Genomic DNA, 24,608 nt, shown 5'->3' on the forward strand with positions numbered 1-24,608 from the left:
TCCCACACACAGTCACTCACTGAGCTTTTCTGAAGACTTGCCACAGTTTTGGCATTAAATGTACAAACCTAGGCTATTCAATCACATTACTGTAACTGTTTGAGTACAAGTTGGTATTAGTGTGTATACAAATGCTGCCCGCTTACTGTTTCCCACGAGGTCATGGGGCTCGGACTGCCTCCTCCCTGTCCGTCTGTCCGGCTCCTTCTTCTTCTTGCTCGCCCTCAGGCTCCCGAATCGCTTCATGGGGCACGATGATACACAAGTATAGTGTATAAACCCAAGTAGAACATATCCAACTAAATACGAGATATGATTCAATCAAGCCTGAACAAGACCCGATTCAAGCATCAATGTTCACCTTCTTGCAGAATCCGCACTTGAAACAAGCTGGGTCAATCTTCTCCTTTAGGAGCCCTGCCAAACTGATCCAAGGACAATACTGAGTAGTGACCGTCAATCCAAGTAGATGATCCCAGGGGTTCTCTCCAATATAGACAGCGTGGAGAGACTGGAGATTAGAGCCAGCTAGATAGTTCACAGTAGGAAGGGAAGCAGGAAAGAAACCAGGCAGGCTGGCAGGCAGGCTGGCAGGCAGGCTGGCAGGCAGGCTGGCAGGCAGGCTGGCAGGCAGGCAGGCTGGCAGGCTGGCAGGCAGGCTGTAAGCTTAACCCCCAGAGGAGAGCTGGTCTCATATAAATCTCCTTCAGCTCTGAATCGGCTATTCTTCTTAAACGCACTTCCCAAGAGAACCTGTTCTGTCCTTCTTTCCCTGCAGCTCTCTCTCTCTCTGTCTACCTCCCTCTCTTTGAATCTTTGAACGCTCTGATCCACTGAGGCTTCCAGCAGCAACAGAGTCCCTGCTGCCGTAGACTGTCATGTACAGCTGTGTGGCTGGTGTTCCTTTAAAAAAGAGGCTGCATCACAGAGAGGCTGTAAAAGGAAACGAAACCCGCTCCCTCTCTCTCCCCCCCCCCCCCCCCACACACACACACACACACACACACACACACTCTTTATCTCTGACAGCGATTGGCTCTGAGCAAAGCCCTGACAATCCCCCCCCCCCCCCCCCCCCGCCTGCCGCGCAAGCTCTCCTGTTCTTCCAGAACTCTCCATCTCTCTCACGCAACACACAACTTTCCTGCGTAGTGTTTCTTTAGCATGTGCTAGTGTTGATAACAGGTATCTAACAATATAACATGGTTTTATTACACAAGTGCCTCTGTTGATTTCTACTATCAGGAGGGACAATACGATGGATGTTCACTGATACGTAGTATTTTTCATTCAAGGGTCAAAGACACACTCACACACACTAACGCATGGACTAAGCCGATACCCCAGTGATACGCATCAGTACCTGTAAGTTACAGACCACAGGTTAGTATGACAAGGGAAAAGTGTGCTGGGAACTACCTGGCTAGTCATAGGTAAAGCCTGGGTGGTCCTGAGGATTTTTAACTTGAACAAGACTACCAATCTTGTTTAGGGAGACCATCATCAATAGCACTTTTGTAAAAACCCAACGCTTTGGAGACGTTTTTGTGAGGTTGAGCATTCTGCATGGAAGAGCAGCACAACTGCCTCAGAGTTACTGTTCTTTTCTCAGCCCCTGATATGCCAAAGACTATCTGAGGTAAGCTTGAGTTGGTTTGTGTGTAGGGAGCAGTCTTTTTTGAAGGTGGTGATATTTCTTTCTTTGGGAAGTCTACGCTCAACTGAACACTGGCTGGAGCAGGGGCGCGTGTGAGAAGGAGAGCAGATTGTTTCGTTCTGGAAAACTCCACAGGTCAGCAGCGACCAGAGTCAGTTGTATTGTAAACACCATGGGGCTAATGAAGTCACAGAAGAGAATTAAAAACCAACAACAAATCAACACTGACATTATAACACTATAATTCCACAAAGCTCTTTACACCTCCTACCTGGGAGCCAAAGTCCATAATTAATGTTGACGACAAAGAGATCAGGAATAACCTACTGAAACCAAACTTAAATTGCCAAATGCCCCCTCCATCCCCACATTGATGCCAATTGAAAACCCCAGAAAACTGTGACAAAGTAAAATGGCTCAACTCTTCTTCAGACGGCAGTGTTTGGCTTATATAAGAATAATTCAATAGGCTCTGATGGATCTCCTCTCATATTCATCATATCCCTGTCTCTGCCCTGTTATTTCCTGTTTAGAGGGGCACTAATGTGCCAGTAAATCTCCCAAACAACCTTATTTAAGTCTGAGGGTTTTTTTTCCTTCTTGTGAGGGGGGTTTAACTAATCCCTCCCAAAATCGTTTGACTTTCTTTTTTTTAACCAAAATGCAATTAGGAGTACAGGCCAAAGAGAGAAGGGTGAGAGGGAGAGTGGGAGAGAGGAAGAGGGGGGGAGGGAGATGGGGGGGAGAGGAGGAGAGAAAGGGCAAATGAGAGCGCGAGAACAAGATATAGAGATTGTGTGAGGGAGGGAAAGAGAGAAAGACAAAGAGAGAAGGGCAGAGACAGTGGGGCGGAGAGAGATAGCAAACAAGATGGAAAGAGAGGTTGTGAGAAATGTCCTTGACTTTGCTTGACCGCTTGGACATTTAGCTCGGAATCCTTTCATGTACTGTTGGTACGCATTCAGCAGATAAAAATGTGTGTTGGAGTGTGTGTATGTTGTTATCACTTATCTTGCATCATGGCTTCAAGCCATGACATTTAACATTATAGTCCTTACTCACAGTATAGGTCCCTTACTTTATCACACTCCAGTACTAACCCTGTAGCACTGGGGGCTCATGGGAAAACATGTACATAATAGTTCAATACATTCATAAAGGGGGGGGGGGGGGTTAAATTGGCAACCTCATCTGCTGGCTGCTGAAGGTCAACTTGTGTTTCTGGACAGAATCCCGATCAGTCTAGTCCATGCTAATTACTCACCTGTTGACACCCTCTTAATAAAACCTCTTAAAACACACAAGAATTTACAGAGTGGGAGCCATGTGTGGAAATGACCTACCCGTCTGTCAAAGCTGCCTCTAATGCAGCTTGGTTTGAAGTGAGAACCTGGTGAACTTGCATGCTAATGCAGAGTATGGCAACATACTAAGAACAAAATGACTATGTGAGGTCTGTACCAGACCTGTGTTCAAGGACTGTACCAGACCTGTGTTCAAGGACTGTACCAGACCTGTGTTCAAGGACTGTACCAGACCTGTGTTCAAGGACTGTACCAGACCTGTGTTCAAGGACTGTACCAGACCTGTGTTCAAGGACTGTACCAGACCTGTGTTCAAGGACTGTACCAGACCTGTGTTCAAGGACTGTACCAGACCTGTGTTCAAGGACTGTACCAGACCTGTGTTCAAGGACTGTACCAGACCTGTGTTCAAGGACTGTACCAGACCTGTGTTCAAGGACTGTACCAGACCTGTGTTCAAGGACTGTATCAGACCTGTGTTCAAGGACTGTACCAGACCTGTGTTCAAGGACTGTACCAGACCTGTGTTCAAGGACTGTACCAGACCTGTGTTCAAGGACTGTACCAGACCTGTGTTCAAGGACTGTACCAGACCTGTGTTCAAGGACTGTACCAGACCTGTGTTCAAGGACTGTACCAGACCTGTGTTCAAGGACTGTACCAGACCTGTGTTCAAGGACTGTACCAGACCTGTGTTCAAGGACTGTACCAGACCTGTGTTCAAGGACTGTACCAGACCTGTGTTCAAGGACTGTACCAGACCTGTGTTCAAGGACTGTACCAGACCTGTGTTCAAGGACTGTACCAGACCTGTGTTCAAGGACTGTACCAGACCTGTGTTCAAGGACGGTACCTGACCTGTGTTCAAGGACTGTACCAGACCTGTGTTCAAGGACTGTACCAGACCTGTGTTCAAGGACTGTACCAGACCTGTGTTCAAGGACTGTACCAGACCTGTGTTCAAGGACTGTACCAGACCTGTGTTCAAGGACTGTACCAGACCTGTGTTCAAGGACGGTACCTGACCTGGGTTTGTTGGCTTTCTAAAACTTTAGCTGCGCTTGATTTAACCTGTCCAGATCTGCACCAGAGGAAGATCCTTCTCTCCATCACTACATCATCACAACAACAGAGTATAACTATGGGTTGTGCTATAAGAAAAAGAGTTACAAACTGTTAAAGTCCCTGGCCTGAGCCCTCCCCTATAGGGTGATTATAGGGCGATTAGCCAATGTCCACTGAGCACAAACACCTGTCAAAACCTCTCTCCACGGCAACCAAGACTAAGCTCTCCTTGTAAGTCAAATAAGTTGATATCCATATTGAGAAGGGAGAATGGTCAGTAGTCTAACCACTGTTAATAAATAAATGTTATATGGCCTAGATTGTTTGCCCATATTGTTCACCCGCACATGGCAGTGTCGAAATAATCTAAAATGAGTGCAGGAAAGGCAGAAATGTATGAAAATACAGAAAAAAAGTTGAATTGAACAGTATAAAACAATCATAATGGAGAAAGACCCATTGAAATCACTTAGAACGTATGTGTTGCCACCCTAAAAGGTCACTCACTACTCATATAGCACATTTACAACTTTTATTATTTAAAATATGAAATACTGTCAAATACTGTCATTCTGTCCATTTTGTTTTTAACAGGCCAACTATTAGAGTAGGTTTCCCACAATCCCATAACTAGAGCTCAGTATTACAGCAGAATGAAGCCAGCCAGTGCTGCCACACATCTACTGTCTGGTTCATGGACAGGCCACCAATGTTTCTTACACAATCAAACAGAATGGCTAAGCACAAAACAAAATGACCACACACACCAAGAGGACATATTGTCATGTACGTGTGACAGCATGTTTCTCAGCTCAGCAGCCCACAATCCATATAACAAATCAGAATGATTGAGGGGTGTTTTAGTGTACTCACAAACTTAAGTGAGTTGCACCCATACTCACAATCCCAACATAATTACACATTCACAACTAAACATTGTCCTCCCTCTGTTCTCTAAAGCACGTCTCGCAATGTGGCTGAGAACGGGCCTTTCTCACAACACACAAGCACTTCTAAGGTCCTACGATGCTTTTCTTTATGCTTTCAGTTTGCCCTCCACAAGTTAGCAATTAACAGAGAGCAAAAACATTGCCTGAATTTGGAAATACAAATACACTGTAATCTGGCAAGCATTTTTATCTAGATATGCCTTTGGAGCAAGTATTCAGCCACAGAGTTCCAGGGTACTGGACGTTCATTCCTGCCCTAAGATGGAGGGTCCATGATGGAATCCCTTTTCTGGACAGTGTGCAGAGAGATTTAGCCCAGTCATGTGGCTAATAGGGAGGTCCGACGTTTACACTGACTCTGAGAACGTTGTGACTGTCACGCCGCTAAAATAAGGGCTTCTGTGACACCCTGATGTCACTCTCCTGTTCCAGTGCTAACTGGCCAGTCAGCTGCTCCACGCGCGAGGATGCTTGCTGGCGATGCTCTGTTTATTTGACGGTTGCCGAGCGACTGGTGTTGTGAAAGGGGAGAGTGATTATGGGATTGCTGCTGGAGGGCTTAGGTGGAGCTCCTGCTGCTGCTGCTGCGTTGTCACTCGGTACACAGAGAATCACAGTGAAGCATAGGCTATACGAACACGCACACACACACATACATTTAGTCCACACAGAGGTATAATTCATACTAACAGATATATAAACATTTAGTCCACACAGAGGTATGCTTCACACTAACAGATATACTAACATTTAGTCCACACAGAGGTATGCTTCACACTAACAGATATATAAACATTTAGTCCACACAGAGGTATGCTTCACACTAACAGATATATAAACATTTTAGTCCACACAGAGGTATGCTTCACACTAACAGATATACAAACATTTAGTCCACACAGAGGTATGCTTCACACTAACAGATATAGAAACATTTAGTCCACACAGAGGTATGCTTCACACTAACAGATATACAAACATTTAGTCCACACAGAGGTATGCTTCACACTAACAGATATACAAACATTTAGTCCACACAGAGGTATGCTTCACACTAACAGATATATAAACATTTTAGTCCACACAGAGGTATGCTTCACACTAACAGATATACAAACATTTAGTCCACACAGAGGTATAATTCATACTAAGGGATATACAAACACAAACATACACCATTGAAAAGCTGCTAGGGGAGGAAACAACTAGAGTGTAGTAAGTGTATAGGTCAAGTCTGCCAACCCTGCATATCATGTGGAGGCACTAGTGACCTCAGCAAATCAGAACATTACAGTACAAGCTTAGGGTACAAGCTTATGTATACATTCCTCACCCCTACCACCCTCACAACAACAGGCCCCCAAACCAGAACTTTCACATCTCTGAGGGGGGATCAAGATGGTTGCCCCCCCCCCCATTCTTCCATCCCCTCCTCTGTACCTCACTTTCATTTCAACCTCTCTACCAGTAACATGATCTACACTAACCTCTCTACCTGTAACATGATCTACACTAACCTCTCTACCAGTAACATGATCTACACTAACCTCTCTACCTGTAACATGATCTACACTAACCTCTCTACCAGTAACATGATCTACACTAACCTCTCTACCAGTAACATGATCTACACTAACCTCTCTACCAGTAACATGATCTACACCAACCTCTCTACCAGTAACATGATCTACACTAACCTCTCTACCAGTAACATGATCTACACTAACCTCTCTACCTGTAACATGATCTACACTAACCTCTCTACCTGTAACATGATCTACACTAACCTCTCTACCAGTAACATGATCTACACTAACCTCTCTACCAGTAACATGATCTACACTAACCTCTCTACCTGTAACATGATCTACACTAACCTCTCTACCAGTAACATGATCTACACTAACCTCTCTACCAGTAACATGATCTACACTAAACTCTCTACCTGTAACATGATCTACACTAACCTCTCTACCTGTAACATGATCTACACTAACCTCTCTACCTGTAACATGATCTACACTAACCTCTCTACCTGTAACATGATCTACACTAACCTCTCTACCTGTAACATAATCTACACTAACCTCTCTACCAGTAACATGATCTACACTAACCTCTCTACCAGTAACATGATCTACACTAACCTCTCTACCTGTAACATGATCTACACTAACCTCTCTACCAGTAACATGATCTACACTAACCTCTCTACCAGTAGCATGATCTACACTAACCTCTCTACCAGTAACATGATCTACACTAACCTCTCTACCTGTAACATGATCTACACTAACCTCTCTACCTGTAACATGATCTACACTAACCTCTCTACCTGTAACATGATCTACACTAACCTCTCTACCAGTAACATGATCTACACTAACCTCTCTACCTGTAACATGATCTACACTAACCTCTCTACCAGTAACATGATCTACACTAACCTCTCTACCAGTAGCATGATCTACACTAACCTCTCTACCAGTAACATGATCTACACTAACCTCTCTACCTGTAACATGATCTACACTAACCTCTCTACCTGTAACATGATCTACACTAACCTCTCTACCTGTAACATGATCTACACTAACCTCTCTACCAGTAACATGATCTACACTAACCTCTCTACCTGTAACATGATCTACACTAACCTCTCTACCTGTAACATGATCAGCTTCCTTGTCTCTACCTTCCTTCTCTAGCTTAAATTCTCCAATCTAGCTCTTTTCAACAAAACATTGGATGCCGATAGCCTGCATACCTCAGCTTGAAGGTTGAAATGTTGCGTCCTTAAACAGCGCACATAATCTTCTCTTTCCTTTTGCTTAACATACTATGTCATCTCCAGCACCTGCTTAAAGCACTGGACCGTTGTTATTGTATACTGTACTGACGTGGCCAGTAGAGGGCACAATGAGTCTGGATTGAAACCATGGTGGCTGAACAGATTCAAGGGTGTTTGACAACACCTTCCTATGGCCTCCTCCAACACTCACCAGTGTGCGGTAACTTAGGACCACTGGCCCAGTAGCAGTAGGATGGGACTGCAGAATCTCAAGTACACATTTGTTTAAAGGTAGACTCAGGAACATGACATCATCATACAAAGCAAGGGGACTTCTTTCTCACAGACATCAACAACATTTAAATCTGCCAAGACTGCTACTATTGGCACTTCCCATGTACAGTACATACAGCGCATTCGGAAAGTATTCAGACCCCTTGACTTTTTAACATTTTGTTACGTTACAGCTTTATTCTAAAATGGATGAAGTTGTTTTTTCCATCATCAATCCACACACAATACCCCATAATTACAAAGCAAAAACAGGTTTTTAGAAATTGTTGCAAATGTACACTACCGTTCAAAAGTTTGAGGTCACTTAGAAATGCCCTTGTTTTTGAAAAAGTTATTTTTTTGTCCATTAAAATAACATCAAATTGATCAGAAATACAGTGTAGACATTGTTAATGTTGTAAATGAGTATTGAAGTTGGAAACGGCAGATTTTTTTATAGAATATCTACATAGGCGTACAGAGACCCATTATCAGCAACCATCACTCCTGTGTTCCAATGGCATGTTTTGTTAGCTAATCCAAGTTTATCATTTTAAAAGGCTAATTGATTATTAGAAAACCCTTTTGCGATTATGTTAGCACAGCTGAAAACTGTTCTGATTAAAGAAGCAATAAAACTGGCCTTCTTTAGACTAGTTGAGTATCTGGAGCATCGGCATTTGTGGGTTCGATAACAGGCAAAACACCAGTCTCAACGTCAACAGTGAGGAGGCGACTCCAGGATGCTGGCCTTCTAGGATTAAGATGGGTAAAAGAACACAGACACCGAACAGAGGAACTCCGCCTAGAAGGCCAGCATCCTGGAGTCGCCTCTACACTGTTGACGATGAGACTGGTGTTTTGCGGGTACTATTTAGTGAAGCTGCCAGTTGAGGACTTGTGAGGCGTCTGTTTCTCAAACTAGATACTAATGTACTTAGTGCTCCAGATACTCAACTAGTCTAAAGAAGGCCAGTTTTATTGCTTCTTTAATCAGAACAGTTTTCAGCTGTGCTAACATAATTGCAAAAGGGTTTTCTAATGATCAATTAGCCTTTTAAAATTATAAACTTGGATTAGCTAACACAACGTGCCATTGGAACACAGGAGTGATGGTTGCTGATAATGGGTCTCTGTACGCCTATGTAGATATTCCATAAAAAAATCAGCCGTTTCCAACTTCAATACTCATTTACAACATTAACAATGTCTACACTGTATTTCTGATCAATTTTATGTTATTTTAATGGGATAAAAAAGGGCTTTTCTTTCAAAAACAAAGACATTTCTAAGTGACCCTAAACTTTTGAATGGTAGTGGATACATTTTTTTTTAAATAATGGAAATATTACATTTACATAAATATTCAGACCCTTCAATCAGTACTTTATTGAAGCACCTTTGGCAGCGATTACAGCCTCGAGTCTTCTTGGGTATGACGCTATAAGCTTGGCACACCTGTATTTATCCCATGCTTCTCTGCAGATCCTCTCAAGCTCTGTCAGGTTGGATGGGGGAGTGTCGCTGCACAGCTATTTTCAGGTCTCTCCAGAGATGTTCGAATGGGTTCAAGTCCGTGTCCTGGCTGGGCCGCTCAAGGACATTCAGAGACTTGTCCCAAAGCCCCTCCTGTGTTGTCTGGGCTGTGTGCCTCGGGTCATTGTCCTGTTGGAAGGTGAACCTTTTCCCCCAGTCTGAGGTCCTGGAGCAGGTTTTCATCAAGGATCTCTCTGTACTTTGCTCCGTTCATCTTTCCCTCGATCCTGACTAGTCTTCCAGCCCCTGCCACTGAAAAACATCCCCACAGCATGATGCTGCCACCACCAGGTTTCAACATAGGGATGGTGCCAGGTTTCCTCCAGATATGACGCTTGGCATTCAGGCCAAAAAGTTCCATCTTGGTTTCATCAGATCAGAGAATCTTGTTTCTCATGGTCTTTAGGTGGCTTTTGGCAAACTCAAAACAGCGGTCGTGTGTCTTTTACTGAGGAGTGGCTTCTATCTGGCCACTACCATAAAGGCCTGATTGGCTGAAGTGCTGCAGAACCTTCTGGAAGGTTCTCCCATCTAAACAGAGGAACTCTGGAGCTCTGTCAGAGTGACCATCGGGTTCATGGTCACCTCCATGACCAAGGCCCTTCTCCCCCGATTGCTCAGTTTAGCCGGGCGGCCAGCTCTAGGAAGAGTCTTGGTGGTTCCAAACTTCTTCCATTTAAGAATGATGGAGGCCACTGTGTTCTTCGGGACCTTCAATGGCGGACCACCAATGGGGGACCTTTTTGGTACCCTTCCCCAGATCTGTGCCTCGACACAATCCTGTCTCAGAGCTCTATGGACAATTCCTTTGACCTCATATGGCTTGGTTTTTGCTCTGACATGCACTGTCAACAGTGGGACCTTATATATACAGGTGTGTGCTTTTCCAAATCATGTCCAATCAATAGAATTTACCACAGGTGGACACCAATCAAGTTGTAGAAACATCTCAAAGATGATCAATGGAAACAGGATGCACCTGAGCTCAATTTCGAGTCTCATAGCAAAAGGACTGAATACTTATGTAAATAAGGTATTTCTCAAAAAACTGTTTTCACTTTGTCATTATGGGGTATTGTGTGTTGATTGATGAGGGAAACTATTTATTTAAACAATTTTAGAATAAGGCTGTAACGTAACAAAATGTGGAAAAAGTCAAGGGGTCTGAATACTTTCGGAATGCACTGTACATGATAGATAAAAGCCTTTCTGCACTTCATTACCAGGTGCAATCTACATTCAAGCGATCTATACAGTCCTGTGACAATATATATAACCTAGCGTGCAATAAATGGCACATGACGTCTTGACGTCATTGCAACCAGTTTTTCCAGTGGGAACAATGATCTGTACACCGATCAAGGGCATGATGTTGTCTCTGCAGAAGCCCCTAGTTATCTCTGGAAAAACAACTCCATCAAAACAAAATTCCAGCAGGTCCAGGGGTCTAATCGGACTACCAGTGGCCTAGATATACAGCCTACTCCGTGTGTGTGTGTGTGCGTATCAATGGTGTGTGTGAGTGCATGTGCGTGTGTGTAAGAGAGAGCAGAGTGAGAGAAAAAGAGGGAGCAGTTGTTTTGACCACTTATGCTCTCTGTATGAGGTCAACCTGGCATTATGCAACAGATCTCGTACTATTGCCCTACTGTCTGATGACGCAGATGAATTAGTGTGCTTGTTAAAATCTCACTACTGCAATCTGACATACTTTTTTATTATTAGTGTGCTTGATGAAAACAAGAACACTACTGTTATTGGTGTGCTTGCTTCAGCAGGAGCACTAGTGTAATCAGACGTACTGCCTTGTAAGTGTTCTTGAAAGCACACTACTGGTATCTGACATACTTCAAGTCTATTATTCCGGAATCTCTTGCTCTTACATTGCTTATACTAGACAATTCAATAACTTTATGTCCCACAATTGCCATGTTCATTCATAGTAAAGTATTTGACCATATGTTTTTTCCAATTCAAGACATTGCAAAGATTAACTGTAGAATAGGATTTTTTGTACAGATTTTGTACTGAGGATCTTGGGTTGTCATTTATTTACACACAGAACGTGTAGACCACTCCAAGAACTATATTATCCAATATGGAAGAAGTTCTCTAATACATTTTTATTTACCAAACTGAGTCTACAAAATATTAAGAACACCTGCTCTTTTCATGACATAGACTGACCAGGTGAATCCAGGTGAAAGCTATGATCCCTTATTGATGTCACTCGTTAAATCCACAGGAGACAGGTTAAAGAAGGATTTCTAAGCCTCGAGACAATTGAGACATGGATTGTGTATGTGTGCCATTCAAAGGGTGAATGGGCAAGACAAAATATTGAATTGCCTTTGAAAAGGGTATGTTAGTAGGTGCCAGGCGCACTGGTTTGTGTCAAGAACGGCAACGCTGCTGGATTTTTCACACTCAACAGTTTCCTGTGTTTATCGAGAATGGTACACCACCCAAAGGACATCCAGCCAACTTGACACAACTGTGGGAACTATTGGAGTCAACATGAGCCAGCATCCATGTGGAACACTTTCGGCACCTTGTAGAGTCCATGCCCTGACGAATTGAGACTGTTCTGAGGGCAAAAAGGGATGCAACTCAATATTAGGAAGGTGTTCTTAATGTTTGGTATACTCAGAGTATATGAGATGTTTGTTTTGCAAAGTTCAATGAACGTGTTTGATTGGAACCTCTGGATTTGACCTCTTCAATAAAAGTTTCTACTGAACTTCATGTGTTGCAAGGTTGTTGTATATGTGAGCCTTGTTATAGAAGTGTATGAGCATGCAAATGGTTTTTGCGCATGTTCTTACTTTTGCAAATCAGGTTCTGGTCAATTAACAAACTTGTTTTTGTAATAAGGGGAAATCTACAGATGTGCTGGTGACAGCTTAGGATGTATTGGTTAGTCCAAGGAGGTAGAACAGACAGAGTGAGCGCTGCCCTAACCAATGCAAGACCCAATGCAAATTCTCATTGTCCCAGTGGAAGCACACCTTTTTATGAATCAGAGCTTAATTTCACCTTTTGTCACCTGATGAAGATCCTTCTGCATGAAAACGTTGGTCAATAAAGGTGGTAATTGGGAGCATATGCAGAGTACAGGCCTTTCGGTTCTTTCCTATTCGAAAATAACACATGACTTGCCTAGTTAAATAAAGGTTAAATAAAAAAATAGTGACCATTGCTTTCCCAATATTGCAGTCAATATACAGTACCAGTCAAAAGTTTGGACACACTTACTCAGTCAAGGGTTTTTCTTTATTTGTTACTATTTTCTACATTGTAGAATAATAGTGAAGACATCAAAACTATGAAATAACACATATGGAATCATGTAGTAACCAAAAAAGTGTAAAACAAATCTAAATATATTATATATTTGAGATTCTTCAAAGTAGCCACCCTTTGCCTTGATGACAGCTTTGCACACACTTGGCATTCTCTCAACCAGCTTCATGAGGTAGTCACCTGGAACGCATTTCAATTAACAGGTGTGTCTTGTTAAAAGTTAATTTGTGTTTCTTTCCTTCTTAATGCATTTGAGCCAGTCAGTTGTTTTGTGACAAGGTAGGGGTGGTGAGTAGGTGTGTCCAAACTTTGACCAGTACTGTATGTAAACATTGTATTTCTGTTGTACTCACTCCTTCTGCTCTACCTAGTTGGTCAAACTTCTCAAATCTTTTATATTTATATATTACACACTGTGATAAATAATGTACATCTGTAAATAGATTGGTTGTTTTTGTGTTAAAAAATGTATGAGCCAGACCAGGATGAAGTACCTGCGGATACAGGTGTGGTAGACACTTCCAATGGTTGCCATGGGAGTCCTATCAGAGATGATTTTGGACCGGTAGGAGTACGATTATTGAAGAAAAAAAAAGTAGATTCCTGCTTTTTGTCTAGCCCGCCAGTTGTTTCAGGCTGGGTAAAGGACAAACTGGGAGTGGTTACATCTGTGAAAGTTTGGAGAAGTGGAATTGTTTATATTTTTCGTGCATCCTCCGCCCAGAGGCAGCGGGCGCTGTGCTTCATGCGTCTCGGGGCTCAACCTGTGTCTTGCTTTACTCTCCGGAGCAGGGAGCCGCTCAAAGGAGTGATCAGTGGGGTAGTGTTGAGTGTAATGGTGAATCAAATTAAAAATAATATTCCTAGGGCCTCCCGGGTGGCGCAGTGGTCTAAGGCACTGCATTGCAGTGCTAGCTGTGCCACCAGAGATTCTGGGTTCGAGTCCAGGCTCTGTCGCAGCCGGCCGCGACCGGGAGGCCCATGGGGCGGAGTACAATTGGCCCAGTGTCGTCCGGGTAAGGGAGGGTTTGTCCGGCAGGGATATCCTTGTCTCATCGCGCACTAGTGACTCCTGTGGTGGGCCGGGCGCAGTGCACGCTGACCAGGTCGCCAGGTGTATGGTGTTTCCTCCGACACTTTGGTGCGGCTGGCTTCCGGGTTGGATGGGCATTGTGTCAAGAAGCAGTGCAGCTTGGTTGGGTTCGGAGGACGCATGGCTCTCGACCTTCGCCTCTCCCGAGTCCGTATGGGAGTTGCAGCAATGAGACAAGACTGTAACTACTACAAATTGGATACCTCGAAATTGGGGAGAAAAAAAATTACACTAATATTCCTGGTATTTATGATGCCATTTGGTGAGATGTAGGTGGCAATGGCGAGATTGAAAATACCCTGTGTCTTGTTGAGCTTTGACACAGAGTTTCTAGCTGACAAGGTCAAATTAGGTTATATTCGCTGTTCTGGGGTAGAATGTTTCCAATGCTGAGGCAGTGAAGAGAGTAGAGGATAGCCAAAGGGTGAGTGATTTGACTGGGAGCCCCCAGTGAGTAGGCCTGAAGAGAGAGATCCAGAGAGGATGAGGTTTAGTAAGGTTGGATTTGTTGCGTTTATAGCCATTGTGATCAACTGGACTGCACTGTTGGAGCGGAAATCACAGAAGATGGTAGTTGCAGCAGCAGATAAATATTTGGGTGTGAGAGATTTTAGTGCAGAAGATCTTCAGGGAGTAGACGGCCTGGTGTAGGATTGTTTAGGGCCAAGGTAGTAGAATGGGGTTGTCACGCTTGCAGTAGTGGGTGTGGAGTCAGGCGCAGGAAACAGGAATAGTTGCTAATGGGCTTTTAATGAATTGCACCGTAAAAGAAAAGTACACCCACGAAAACACAACTGGGTGTGATCCAACAAACACAAGGATCCGATAATACGTACCACTGCATAAACAACAGTTGACAACAGAAAGTAAGCCCGCACACAGAACAGGTGGGGAAACGGGCTTAAATACTAAATTAAACACTAATCATACACAGGTGCAAACAATCAAGACAAAACCAACAGAAAAGGGAAAAAGGGATCGGTGGCAGCTAGTAGGCCGGTGACGACGACCGCCGAGCGCCACCCAAACAGGGAGAGGAGTCACCCTCGGCAGGAGTCGTGACAGGGGTGGTGGGTTTTGGGGGTAGTGCAGGGTTTGATGGTTGTGCAATTTAAGATTATCCCTTTCCCCTTTTCCCTTTATTTTGTGCCAAAAAATTGACAACCTGAACACCGACCTGCAAAAGGCGCAACACAGAGTCTAGTTTGCCAGAAATTCACACGAAGAAGAAGAGATTCTGGAGCGGCGCCTGAGCCAGCGTTTTCCATCAACAAAACCCCAAATTATGGAATTTCTTGTGGAAAAAAAGTGTTGCATCCCTCCAATAGCGTTCCAGACACTTGTAGAATATATGCCATGGTGCATTGAAGCTGTTCTGGCTCATGGTGGTCCAATTAAGACACTTTATATTGGTGTTTATTATTTTGGCACTTACCTGTACGTGTTTGATTGTAACCTCTGGATTTAACCTCTTCAATAAAAGCTTCTACAGAATTTCATGTGTTGTATATGTGAGCTTTAATGTAGAAATATACCAGACTGGAAAGTTAGGCAAATAGTTTTGCTCATGTTCTTACTTTTTCAAATCAGTTCCTGGACAATTAACAAAGTTGTTTTTGTAGTGAGGGGACATACACAGGTGTGCTGGTAAAAGCAATGGATGTCTACATTAGACTTTTTGGACACTACCACTACAGCCTTACAGAAGAAAAGACTGCTTCGACAATCCAGGTTAGAAATGTCTGAATTTCATAATTTTTTAAGTTTAAATGGTTGGATTGTTGTAGAGACTAGACGTTTAAATAACATTAATGTTTAGCATGCTGCTGTTATATTTGTTTTGCTTTTTTATTTTACAGTCTAAAATGTACCTAGATTTTACTTATGTAAAAGCTCAAACTATTTATTATGAATCATAATATTTGATTAAAACCCTTAACATACAGTAGATTAACAGATAATATCTGACTTTGAGGAGTTGTAAACAAATTACTCAGGTAAAAGGTTTTGCTGGCATGATTTAAAATACCATAATTTACATTTTTAGGTACTTAGCAGACGCTCTTATCCAGAGCGACTTACAGTAGTGAATGCATACATTTCATACATTTTTTGTACTGGCCCCCCGTGGGAATCGAACCCACAACCCTGGTGTTGCACACACCATACTACCCTATGGCAGAATTAAATCGCAATACATACAGAATTGAGATACATATGGAATTGCAATATGTATCAAATTGTTATGTCTATGTATTGTGATACAAATCGTATTGTGAGGTCTCTGCCAATACTCAGCCCTAATAACTACCTTATTAACAATACAAGTCTGGTAATTACAAGGGTTACTCATTTAGCTACAGTACCAGTCAAAAGTTTGGACATACCTACTCATTCAAGGTTTATTTTTATTTTTAATATTTTCTACATTGTAGAATAATAGTGAAGACATCAAAACTATGAAATAACACATATGGAATCATGTGGTAACCAAAAAAGCGTTAAACAAATCTAAATAGATTATATATTTGAGATTCTTCAAAGTAGCCACCCTTTGCCTTGATGACAACTTTGCACACTCTTGGCATTCTCTCAACCAGCTTCATGAGGTAGTCACCTGGAACGCATTTCAATTAACAGCGGTGCCTTGTTAAAAGTTAATTTGTGTTTCTTTCCTTCTTAATGCATTTGAGCCAGTCAGTTGTTGTGTCAAGGTAGGGCTGGTATACAGAAGAAATCCCTATTTGATAAAAAACCAAATCCATCTTATGTTAAGTACAGCTCAGAGGATAAGTTCATTAGAGTTACCAGCCTCAGAAATTGCAGCCCAAATAAATGCTTCACAGAGTTCAAGTAACAGACAAATCTCAACATCAACTGTTCAGAGGAGACTGCATGAATCTGGCCTTCATGGTTGAATTCTACAAAGAAACCACTACTAAAGGACACCAATAAGAAGAAGATACTTTCTTGGGCCAAGAAACACGAGCAATGGACATTAGACCGGTGGAAATCTGTCCTTTGGTCTGATGAGTTCAAATTTGAGATTTTTGGTTCTAACCGCCGTGTCTTTGTGAGACGCAGAGTAGGTGAACGGATGATCTCTGCATGTGTGGTTCCAACCGTGAAGCATCGAGGAGGAGGTGTGATGGTGTTGGGGTGCTTTGCTGGTGACACTGTCTGTTATTTATGTAGAATTCAAGGCACAGTTAACCAGCATGGCTACCACAGCATTCTGCAGCGATACGCCATCCCATCTGGTTTGCGCCTAGTGGGACTATCGTTTGTTTTTCATGAGGACAGTGACCCAACACACCTCCAGGCTGTGTAAGGGCTATTTGACCAAGAAGGAGATTGATGGAGTGCTGCATCAGATGACCTGGTCTCCACAATCACCCGACCTCAACCCAACTGAGATGGTTTGGGATGAGTTGGACCACAGAGTGAAGGAAAAGCAGCCAACAAGTGCTCAGCATATGTGGGAACTCTTCAAGACTGTTGGAAAAGAATTCAAGGTGAAGCTGGTTGAGAGAATGCCAAGAGTGTGCAAAGCTGTCATCAAGGCAAAGGGTGGCTACTTTGAAGAATCTAAAATCTAAAATATATTTAGATTTGTTTCACGCTTTTTTGGTTACTACATAATTCCATATGTGTTATTTCATCGTTTTACATTTACATTTTTACATTTACGTCATTTAGCAGACGCTCTTATCCAGAGCGACTTACAAATTGGTGCATTCACCTTATGATATCCAGTGGAACAACCACTTTACAATAGTACATCTATATCTTTTTGGGGGGGTGGGGGGTGGGTTAGAAGGATTACTTTATCCTATCCCAGGTATTCCTTAAAGAAGTGGGGTTTCAGGTGTTTCCGGAAGGTGGTGATTGACTCCGCTGTCCTGGCGTTTTGAGGGAGCTTGTTCCACCATTGGGGTGCCAGAGCAGCGAACAGTTTTGACTGGGCTGAGCGGGAACTGTGCTTCCGCAGAGGTAGGGAGGCGAGCAGGCCAGAGGTGGATGAACGCAGTGCCCTTCTTTGGGTGTAGGGACTGATCAGAGCCTTAAGGTACGGAGGTGCCGTTCCCCTCACAACTCCATAGGCAAGCACCATGGTCTTGTAGCAGATGCGAGCTTCAACTGGAAGCCAGTGGAGTGTCCGGAGGAGCGGGGTGACGTGAGAGAACTTGGGAAGGTTGAACACCAGACGGGCTGCGGCGTTCTGGATGAGTTGTAGGGGTTTGATGGCACAAGCAGGGAGCCCCGCCAACAGCGAGTTGCAGTAATCCAGACGGGAGATGACAAGTGCCTGGATTAGGACCTGCGCCGCTTCCTGTGTGAGGCAGGGTCGTACTCTGCGAATGTTGTAGAGCGTGAACCTACAGGATCGGGTCACCGCCTTGATGTTAGCGGAGAACGACAGGGTGTTGTCCAGGGTCACGCCAAGGCTCTTAGCACTCTGGGAGGAGGACACAATGGAGTTGTCAACTGTGATGGCGAGATCATGGAACGGGCAGTCCTTCCCCGGGAGGAAGAGCAGCTCCGTCTTGCCGAGGTTCAGCTTGAGGTGGTGATCCGTCATCCACACTGATATGTCTGCCAGACATGCAGAGATGCGATTCGCCACCTGGTTATCAGAAGGGGGAAAGGAGAAGATTAATTGTGTGTCGTATGCGTAGCAGTGATAGGAGAGACCATGTGAGGATATGACAGAGCCAAGTGACTTGGTGTATAGCGAGAATAGGAGAGGGCCTAGAACTGAGCCCTGGGGGACACCAGTGGTGAGAGCACGTGGTGCGGAGACGGATTCTCGCCATGCCACCTGGTAGGAGCGACCTGTCAGGTAGGACGCAATCCAAGAGTGAGCCGCGCCGGAGATGCCCAACTCGGAGAGGGTGGAGAGGAGGATCTGATGGTTCACAGTATCAAAGGCAGCAGATGGGTCTAGAAGGATGAGAGCAGAGGAGAGAGAGTTAGCTTTAGCAGTGCGGAGAGTCTCCGTGACACAGAGAAGAGCAGTCTCAGTTGAATGACCAGTCTTGAAACCTGACTGATTTGGATCAAGAAGGTCATTCTGAGAGAGATAGCAAGAGAGCTGGCCAAGGACGGCACGCTCAAGAGTTTTGGAGAGGAAAGAAAGAAGGGATACTGGTCTGGTTTTGATGTCTTCACTATTATTGTACAATGTAGAAAATAGTAAAAAAAAAAAAAAAAACTCTTGAATGAGTAGGTGTCCAAACATTTGACTGGTACTGTAGCTAGCAACTTGCTTAAATATTTCTTAAATATTACATTTGTAATGTGTGGCTGTCTATCAACTAAGAAACACATGTTGATGGATTGTTAAAATATCACTCCAAGAAGAAATGTTTGTCCTTAATATTCACAGATTTCATTCTCAACAACTGGGAAGTTATGAGCACCTGAACATTTATTTCATGACTATTTTTTTGTACCCAGCACCTGCAAGTCACTGGATTGTTGTATACTACTTATTGAAAAGAGATGAACACCTCCATAGAAAGCAACACTACTCTCCTCACCAAATACGGTCTCTATCCATCTATGTATATAATTTACACTGCTGCCTACACCATCAACCTCTTCCTGGGTCTCCCCACCAATCTCTACGTCGTGTGGCTGATTGTGACCGGAGCAGGAGGGTTGGTGGCTTCAGATTTCTTCACTCTCAACCTCGCTGTGTCTGAAATCCTCTTCTGCCTGAACTGTCTGTTGAATATAATCTACATTTACTTCCAAATGAATGGTGCTGTACTGAGCGTTATACGATTCTGCATGGGATTCATCAGCACTGGTCGTCCTCTTTTTCAGTGTAGTGTCTGTGTGGAGCGTTACTTGGCGGTGGTTCACCCTGTAACCTTCCTGAAGTACAAACCCCTGAGATACAGGGTGGGGTGCTCTGGGCTGGTCTGGCTGATGGTGCTTGGGTCCTGCTTTGTGCATGTGCTTAATGAATTCCAATTTGCAATCAATTACTTTATTTTGGGGTTTTACTTGGTTGTGATTTCTGTGATGCTCTTCTGCTGCCTGGCTGTTCTCAGGGCGCTGAAACGCCCTGGGCCGGGGGAAGGAGACAGGGAGAGAAAAGGGATAAACATGAAGATGAGGGCCTTTAGGATAATTGTAATTATCATGGTGGCAATGCTGATTAATTATTTTACTATTATAGTAGCAATTCCACTTCAGAATTTCTTAGAAGATAGTAAGCTTGGTTTGGCATTCTCCATTTGTTTCTCCATCATTGTGGTCTTTGGGTTTGTGCAGCCCCTTCTCTACTTGCACAGGGTTGGGAAACTGCCCTGTATCAGCAGTCCCTGAAGAGATCTCCCTTAAAGGAGATGTTTGCTTTTTTACAACCAAATCAAAAAATGCTATAGAAGGGTCTAGACATTTTTTTTTGCGATTTCACTTGTTTTTCAGAAACTTACATCAACCAGCGATTCATTTCCTCATCCTCATTGCGCAGTACGGGGACTCGGAAAAAACATTTAACAAATGCTCCAAAAACACCAAAATACTTCCTTTAAGAATTGGAAACACTATCAGTGTGGTGATGCAGAGGTCTTTAGATGTTGTACACATGAAAGTGTGTCATTCCAAACTTTCTCTGCAAGTTATATTCCATTTTGTGTGACTCGAGTCGTTTCCCCTGTCCAGGTGCTCCATTGTCCGTGTAGCCTGCTGCTACAGGTAACTGCCAAAATAAAGAAAATACCAACATAAAGTGTCTTAATAGGGAGTTGGGCCACCACACACCACCAGAAGAGCGTTAATGCACCTTGGCATAGATTCTACAAGTGTATGGAATGTCCTGTGTGAAAGCACCTGCTTTCAATATACTTTGTATCTCTCCTATACTCAAGTGTTTCCTTTATTTTGGCAGTTACCTGTAGAATGGACAAAGACGTGTGGTTCAAGTCGCAACAAAATGGAACATAACATTGCGGATAAAGTTTGCAATTACACAATTTCATGTGTACAACATCTAAAGATCTGTATCAATATACTGAGAGCTTTTCCATTTCTAAAAGGACGTATTTGGGTGTTTTTGGAGCCTTTGTTAATGTTTTCCAGAGCCCCCGTACTGCATAATGAGGATGAGGAAATGAATCACTATTTGGTGTAAGTTTCTCAAAACCTAAAAATAAAACAAAATCGGGAGAAAAATAGTGTCCGGACCATTTCCATCCATTTCCATCAAAAATAGAGATTTGTTTGTAACAAGGCAAAATTCTCCTTAATATGGGCTAGACTTAGCATTTCTACATGCAAATAGTGCTAAATGTGAACGCTATATCTCCAGTAGTAAAGGAATACAATTCCATGATATAAACATAATTATTAAACGCTGTCCCTGCAGCAGGTATTTTTGAGATTAAGGTAAAGAAGTAGTGCAATGCTATTTTAGGCATTTGTAAGTCGTGTTTTTTAAACGCAAAGAAATCCAATCTATTGCTAATCGTGCATGTAGCTCCTTTAATTACTAGGTACAAGTTGTTGTCTTGTGTGAGTTTTCTATACCATCACAGAAATCAATTACAAAAGACCTTTGGAACCTAACATTAATATAAAGGTAAACATTACATTTATTATCCTGAATTAAAATAATTCGTTGTAATTGCTTGAGAGTAGCCATTTTCATTTGTGTACTGCATTTACATGTATATATATTGTGTTAATGGATTGTAATCATACTGTGTGGTGAATTAAAAAAAAGCATATTTATAGAATTATTGAATAATAATGAGTTATCATCAATCTAATAACGGAATTGTAAATGTCTTGTATTCAACCAGTCTTTCAAATGTAATTTTCTAATGTTGAAACTCACTGTATGCTGGCCTTGAAAAGGTATTTATTTTAAAGAGAAGATAACCTTGATTGCTTGATACTCAATAAATAATTCCACTGAACTTCGATAGTTTCTGTCCTAATAGATATATTACAATATGTACAAGCATATACTGTATATGCTTCACCTTGAAAAAAATTAACCACTTCAATAAAAGCTTCTGCTGAAAGTCATGTTTATTTGTTGAATAATACACTACATGATCAAAAGTATGTGGACACCTGTCATCTTACATCTCATTCCAAGATTATGGGCATTAATATGGAGTTGGTCCCCCCTTTGCTGCTATAATAGCCTCCACTCTCCTGGGAAGGCTTTCCACTAGATGATGGAACATTGCTGCTGGGACTTGCTTCCATTTAGCTACAATAACATTTGTGAGGTCGGGCACTGATGTTGGGCGATTAAGCCTGGTTCGCAGTCAGCGTTAAATTTAATCCCAAAAATGTTAGATGGGGTTGAGGTCAGGGCTCTGTGCAGACCAGTCAAGTTCTTCTACACCGATCTTGACAAACCATTTTTGTATGGACCTCGCTTTTTGCACGGGGGCATTGTCATGCTGAAACCAGAAAGGGCTTTTCACAAACTTTTGCCACAAAGTTGGAGGCACAGAATCGTCTTGAATGTCATTGTATGCTGTAGCATTAAGATTTCCCTTCACTGGAACTATGAAAAACAGTCCCAGACCATTATTCCTCCTCCACCAAACTTTACAGTTGGCACTATGCATTCAGGCAGGTAGCGTTTTCCTGGTGTAAACCTCTCACCAGGCTTGAATATGACTCTCACAATGGGATACTCTACATAAGTGAGAAGGACATCTCCAATAAGAATTCCTATTGTAAACTATCTAGGGTTATGACAATAGGGTATTAACTTCAGATGAAATGATTATAGGTTTCTGTTATTTAATCAGGATAAACTATCCCATGCATTAAATTAAATTGAAACAATCAATGACTCCACCAAGGCAACATACATAAGGTTCAATATGTGTATTAATGCATTTTCAAACACAAATACATTTTAGACAACATCAAAGGAAATAAAAATAATAAACCCCAATGAGTCGTGCACAACCCGTGCCAAATTATCTCAAGTTAGCTTAAACAAACCGTTGGCGCGTTTTTCAGCTCAAAAAAATGACGACACCCAAAAATATCCAGAAGCACCTCACGTTGTGGTTACTCACTACTTAGTAGATATTCCCTCAGCGAAGTATGGCAGTTCCATGCAGGTTTCCTCACAAAGTCCAAGGCAAGCACAGCTACCCATGCAGACAGTACTCCTTAGCCGTAACCGATATCCCATGGGAACACGAACTCGTTAAGCTTCCCAAGCAATTATCTCCAGGTGTCACATGAGGCTAGGCTAACCTCAAGGCTGGCAAATATCTCCACGACGAGATGGTAGCTTCAGTCTTTATTAAGTCTTAACAAAATTATAACAACTCTTTTATAAAATAAAATTGGTATTTCCCTTCATGTCTTAGTAGGTATGGATTTTGTTCTAGTTTTGTCGTCTTCTTTTATAATTTTTCTTCACCAACGGTCCTAATGTAAAACGTCCATCCTTTTCTCAACGTCTCTTTCCCTCCCTTTTTTCCCAGGCCTCCTGTTAACCAGGTCAACTCCCATTGGCCACAGTTTAACAAGCGACCTTATTGGTCAAAACTTAAACTTCAAAGTAAACCAAACTATTCACTTATAAATTAAATAAATATTTCTTCAAAAAGCATAATGCATTAACAACATTACAGTTTAGGAGCAATTCAATCACCTTTTAAATATAAACCCACTTAATTGTAAAAAATAAACTCAATACTTGGTTTTAACAAGAACAAACTCAATACCTAGTTCAAACAAGAGTATTACACTGGCATCCGCCAAACCCAGATTTGTCCGTCGGACTGCCAGACGGTGAAGCATGATTCATCACTCCAGAGAACGCGTTTCCACTGCTCCAGAGGTCAATGGCGGCAAACTTTACACCACTCCAGACAATGCTTGGCATTGTGCATGGTGATCTTAGGCTTGTGTGTGCCTGCTTGTCCATGTTGCGTTTATATTTTTGTTCAGTATAGATCATCGAAATCTTCCGGGGTGAAATGAGCACTGCATACAGTAGACGTGCCCCCGGTTCCTATACTCCAATCCGGTCCCACTTCAAAGCTAGCTTTTCGTTTTTGTACCACAAATGAGTCGTAAAAACACATCCTTGTGGGTATTACTGCAGCCAGCAACAACACGCTTTAACTTGAAAAGAAAACGACTTTCTGACAAAATTAGAAACGTGTAATATCTGAAAATGTAGCGAGCTAGACTCTTTTACCCGCATACATGGATGGATGCTTTCCCTCTCTTGTCATGGTGAGCACATATGCAGTTCTACTACGTGATATCTTTCAAAAAAGATGCGTTAGACAGGATTACCTACACATACTGATCAGCTCAAACAGACAGAAGCGTGCTACATGGCATACCAATCTGAACTCATCTCTCGGCATGTCCAGCCCACTCATTATCTCAGCCAATCATGGCTAGCGGGAAGGTTGCTGTTTTTAGTATTTACAGATGGCATACAAGTTTGTTATTAAGGCACATGAAAGTTTACATGTTCCAGAAGGCATTTCTGCCAAAAAACATTTTGATTTAAAAAAATATATAATTTACACTCAAATGGCGCTCCTCTGAAGTAGTGGCACGCGACATACGCCTAGTTTCCTGAAACAAGTCACATATGGGAAGGCAATGATGCCAAATA

The 24,608-nt window shown here is 42.6% G+C and overlaps 1 protein-coding gene across 3 annotated transcripts in view; it reads right to left on the reverse strand.

Moving 5' to 3' along the window:
• The window catches only part of LOC106590432 (5'-AMP-activated protein kinase subunit gamma-2), a 214,014-nt gene that overhangs the window by 152,508 nt on the left and 36,898 nt on the right, over nucleotides 1-24,608 (reverse strand). The window contains exon 1 of one of the 3 annotated variants that reach the window (XM_014181472.3): nucleotides 147-902. The exons of the other annotated variants lie outside the window; for them this stretch is intronic. Coding sequence (XP_014036947.2) covers nucleotides 147-246 — 100 coding nt within the window. The 5' untranslated portion in view covers nucleotides 247-902. Of the gene's footprint in view, nucleotides 1-146; nucleotides 903-24,608 lie in introns of those variants that run through there. 3 annotated transcript variants of the gene reach the window in all.

Source organism: Salmo salar, chromosome 29 (genome assembly GCF_965601325.2).
Source record: "Salmo salar chromosome 29, fSalSal1, whole genome shotgun sequence".
NCBI classification, from domain to species: Eukaryota; Metazoa; Chordata; class Actinopteri; order Salmoniformes; family Salmonidae; genus Salmo; species Salmo salar.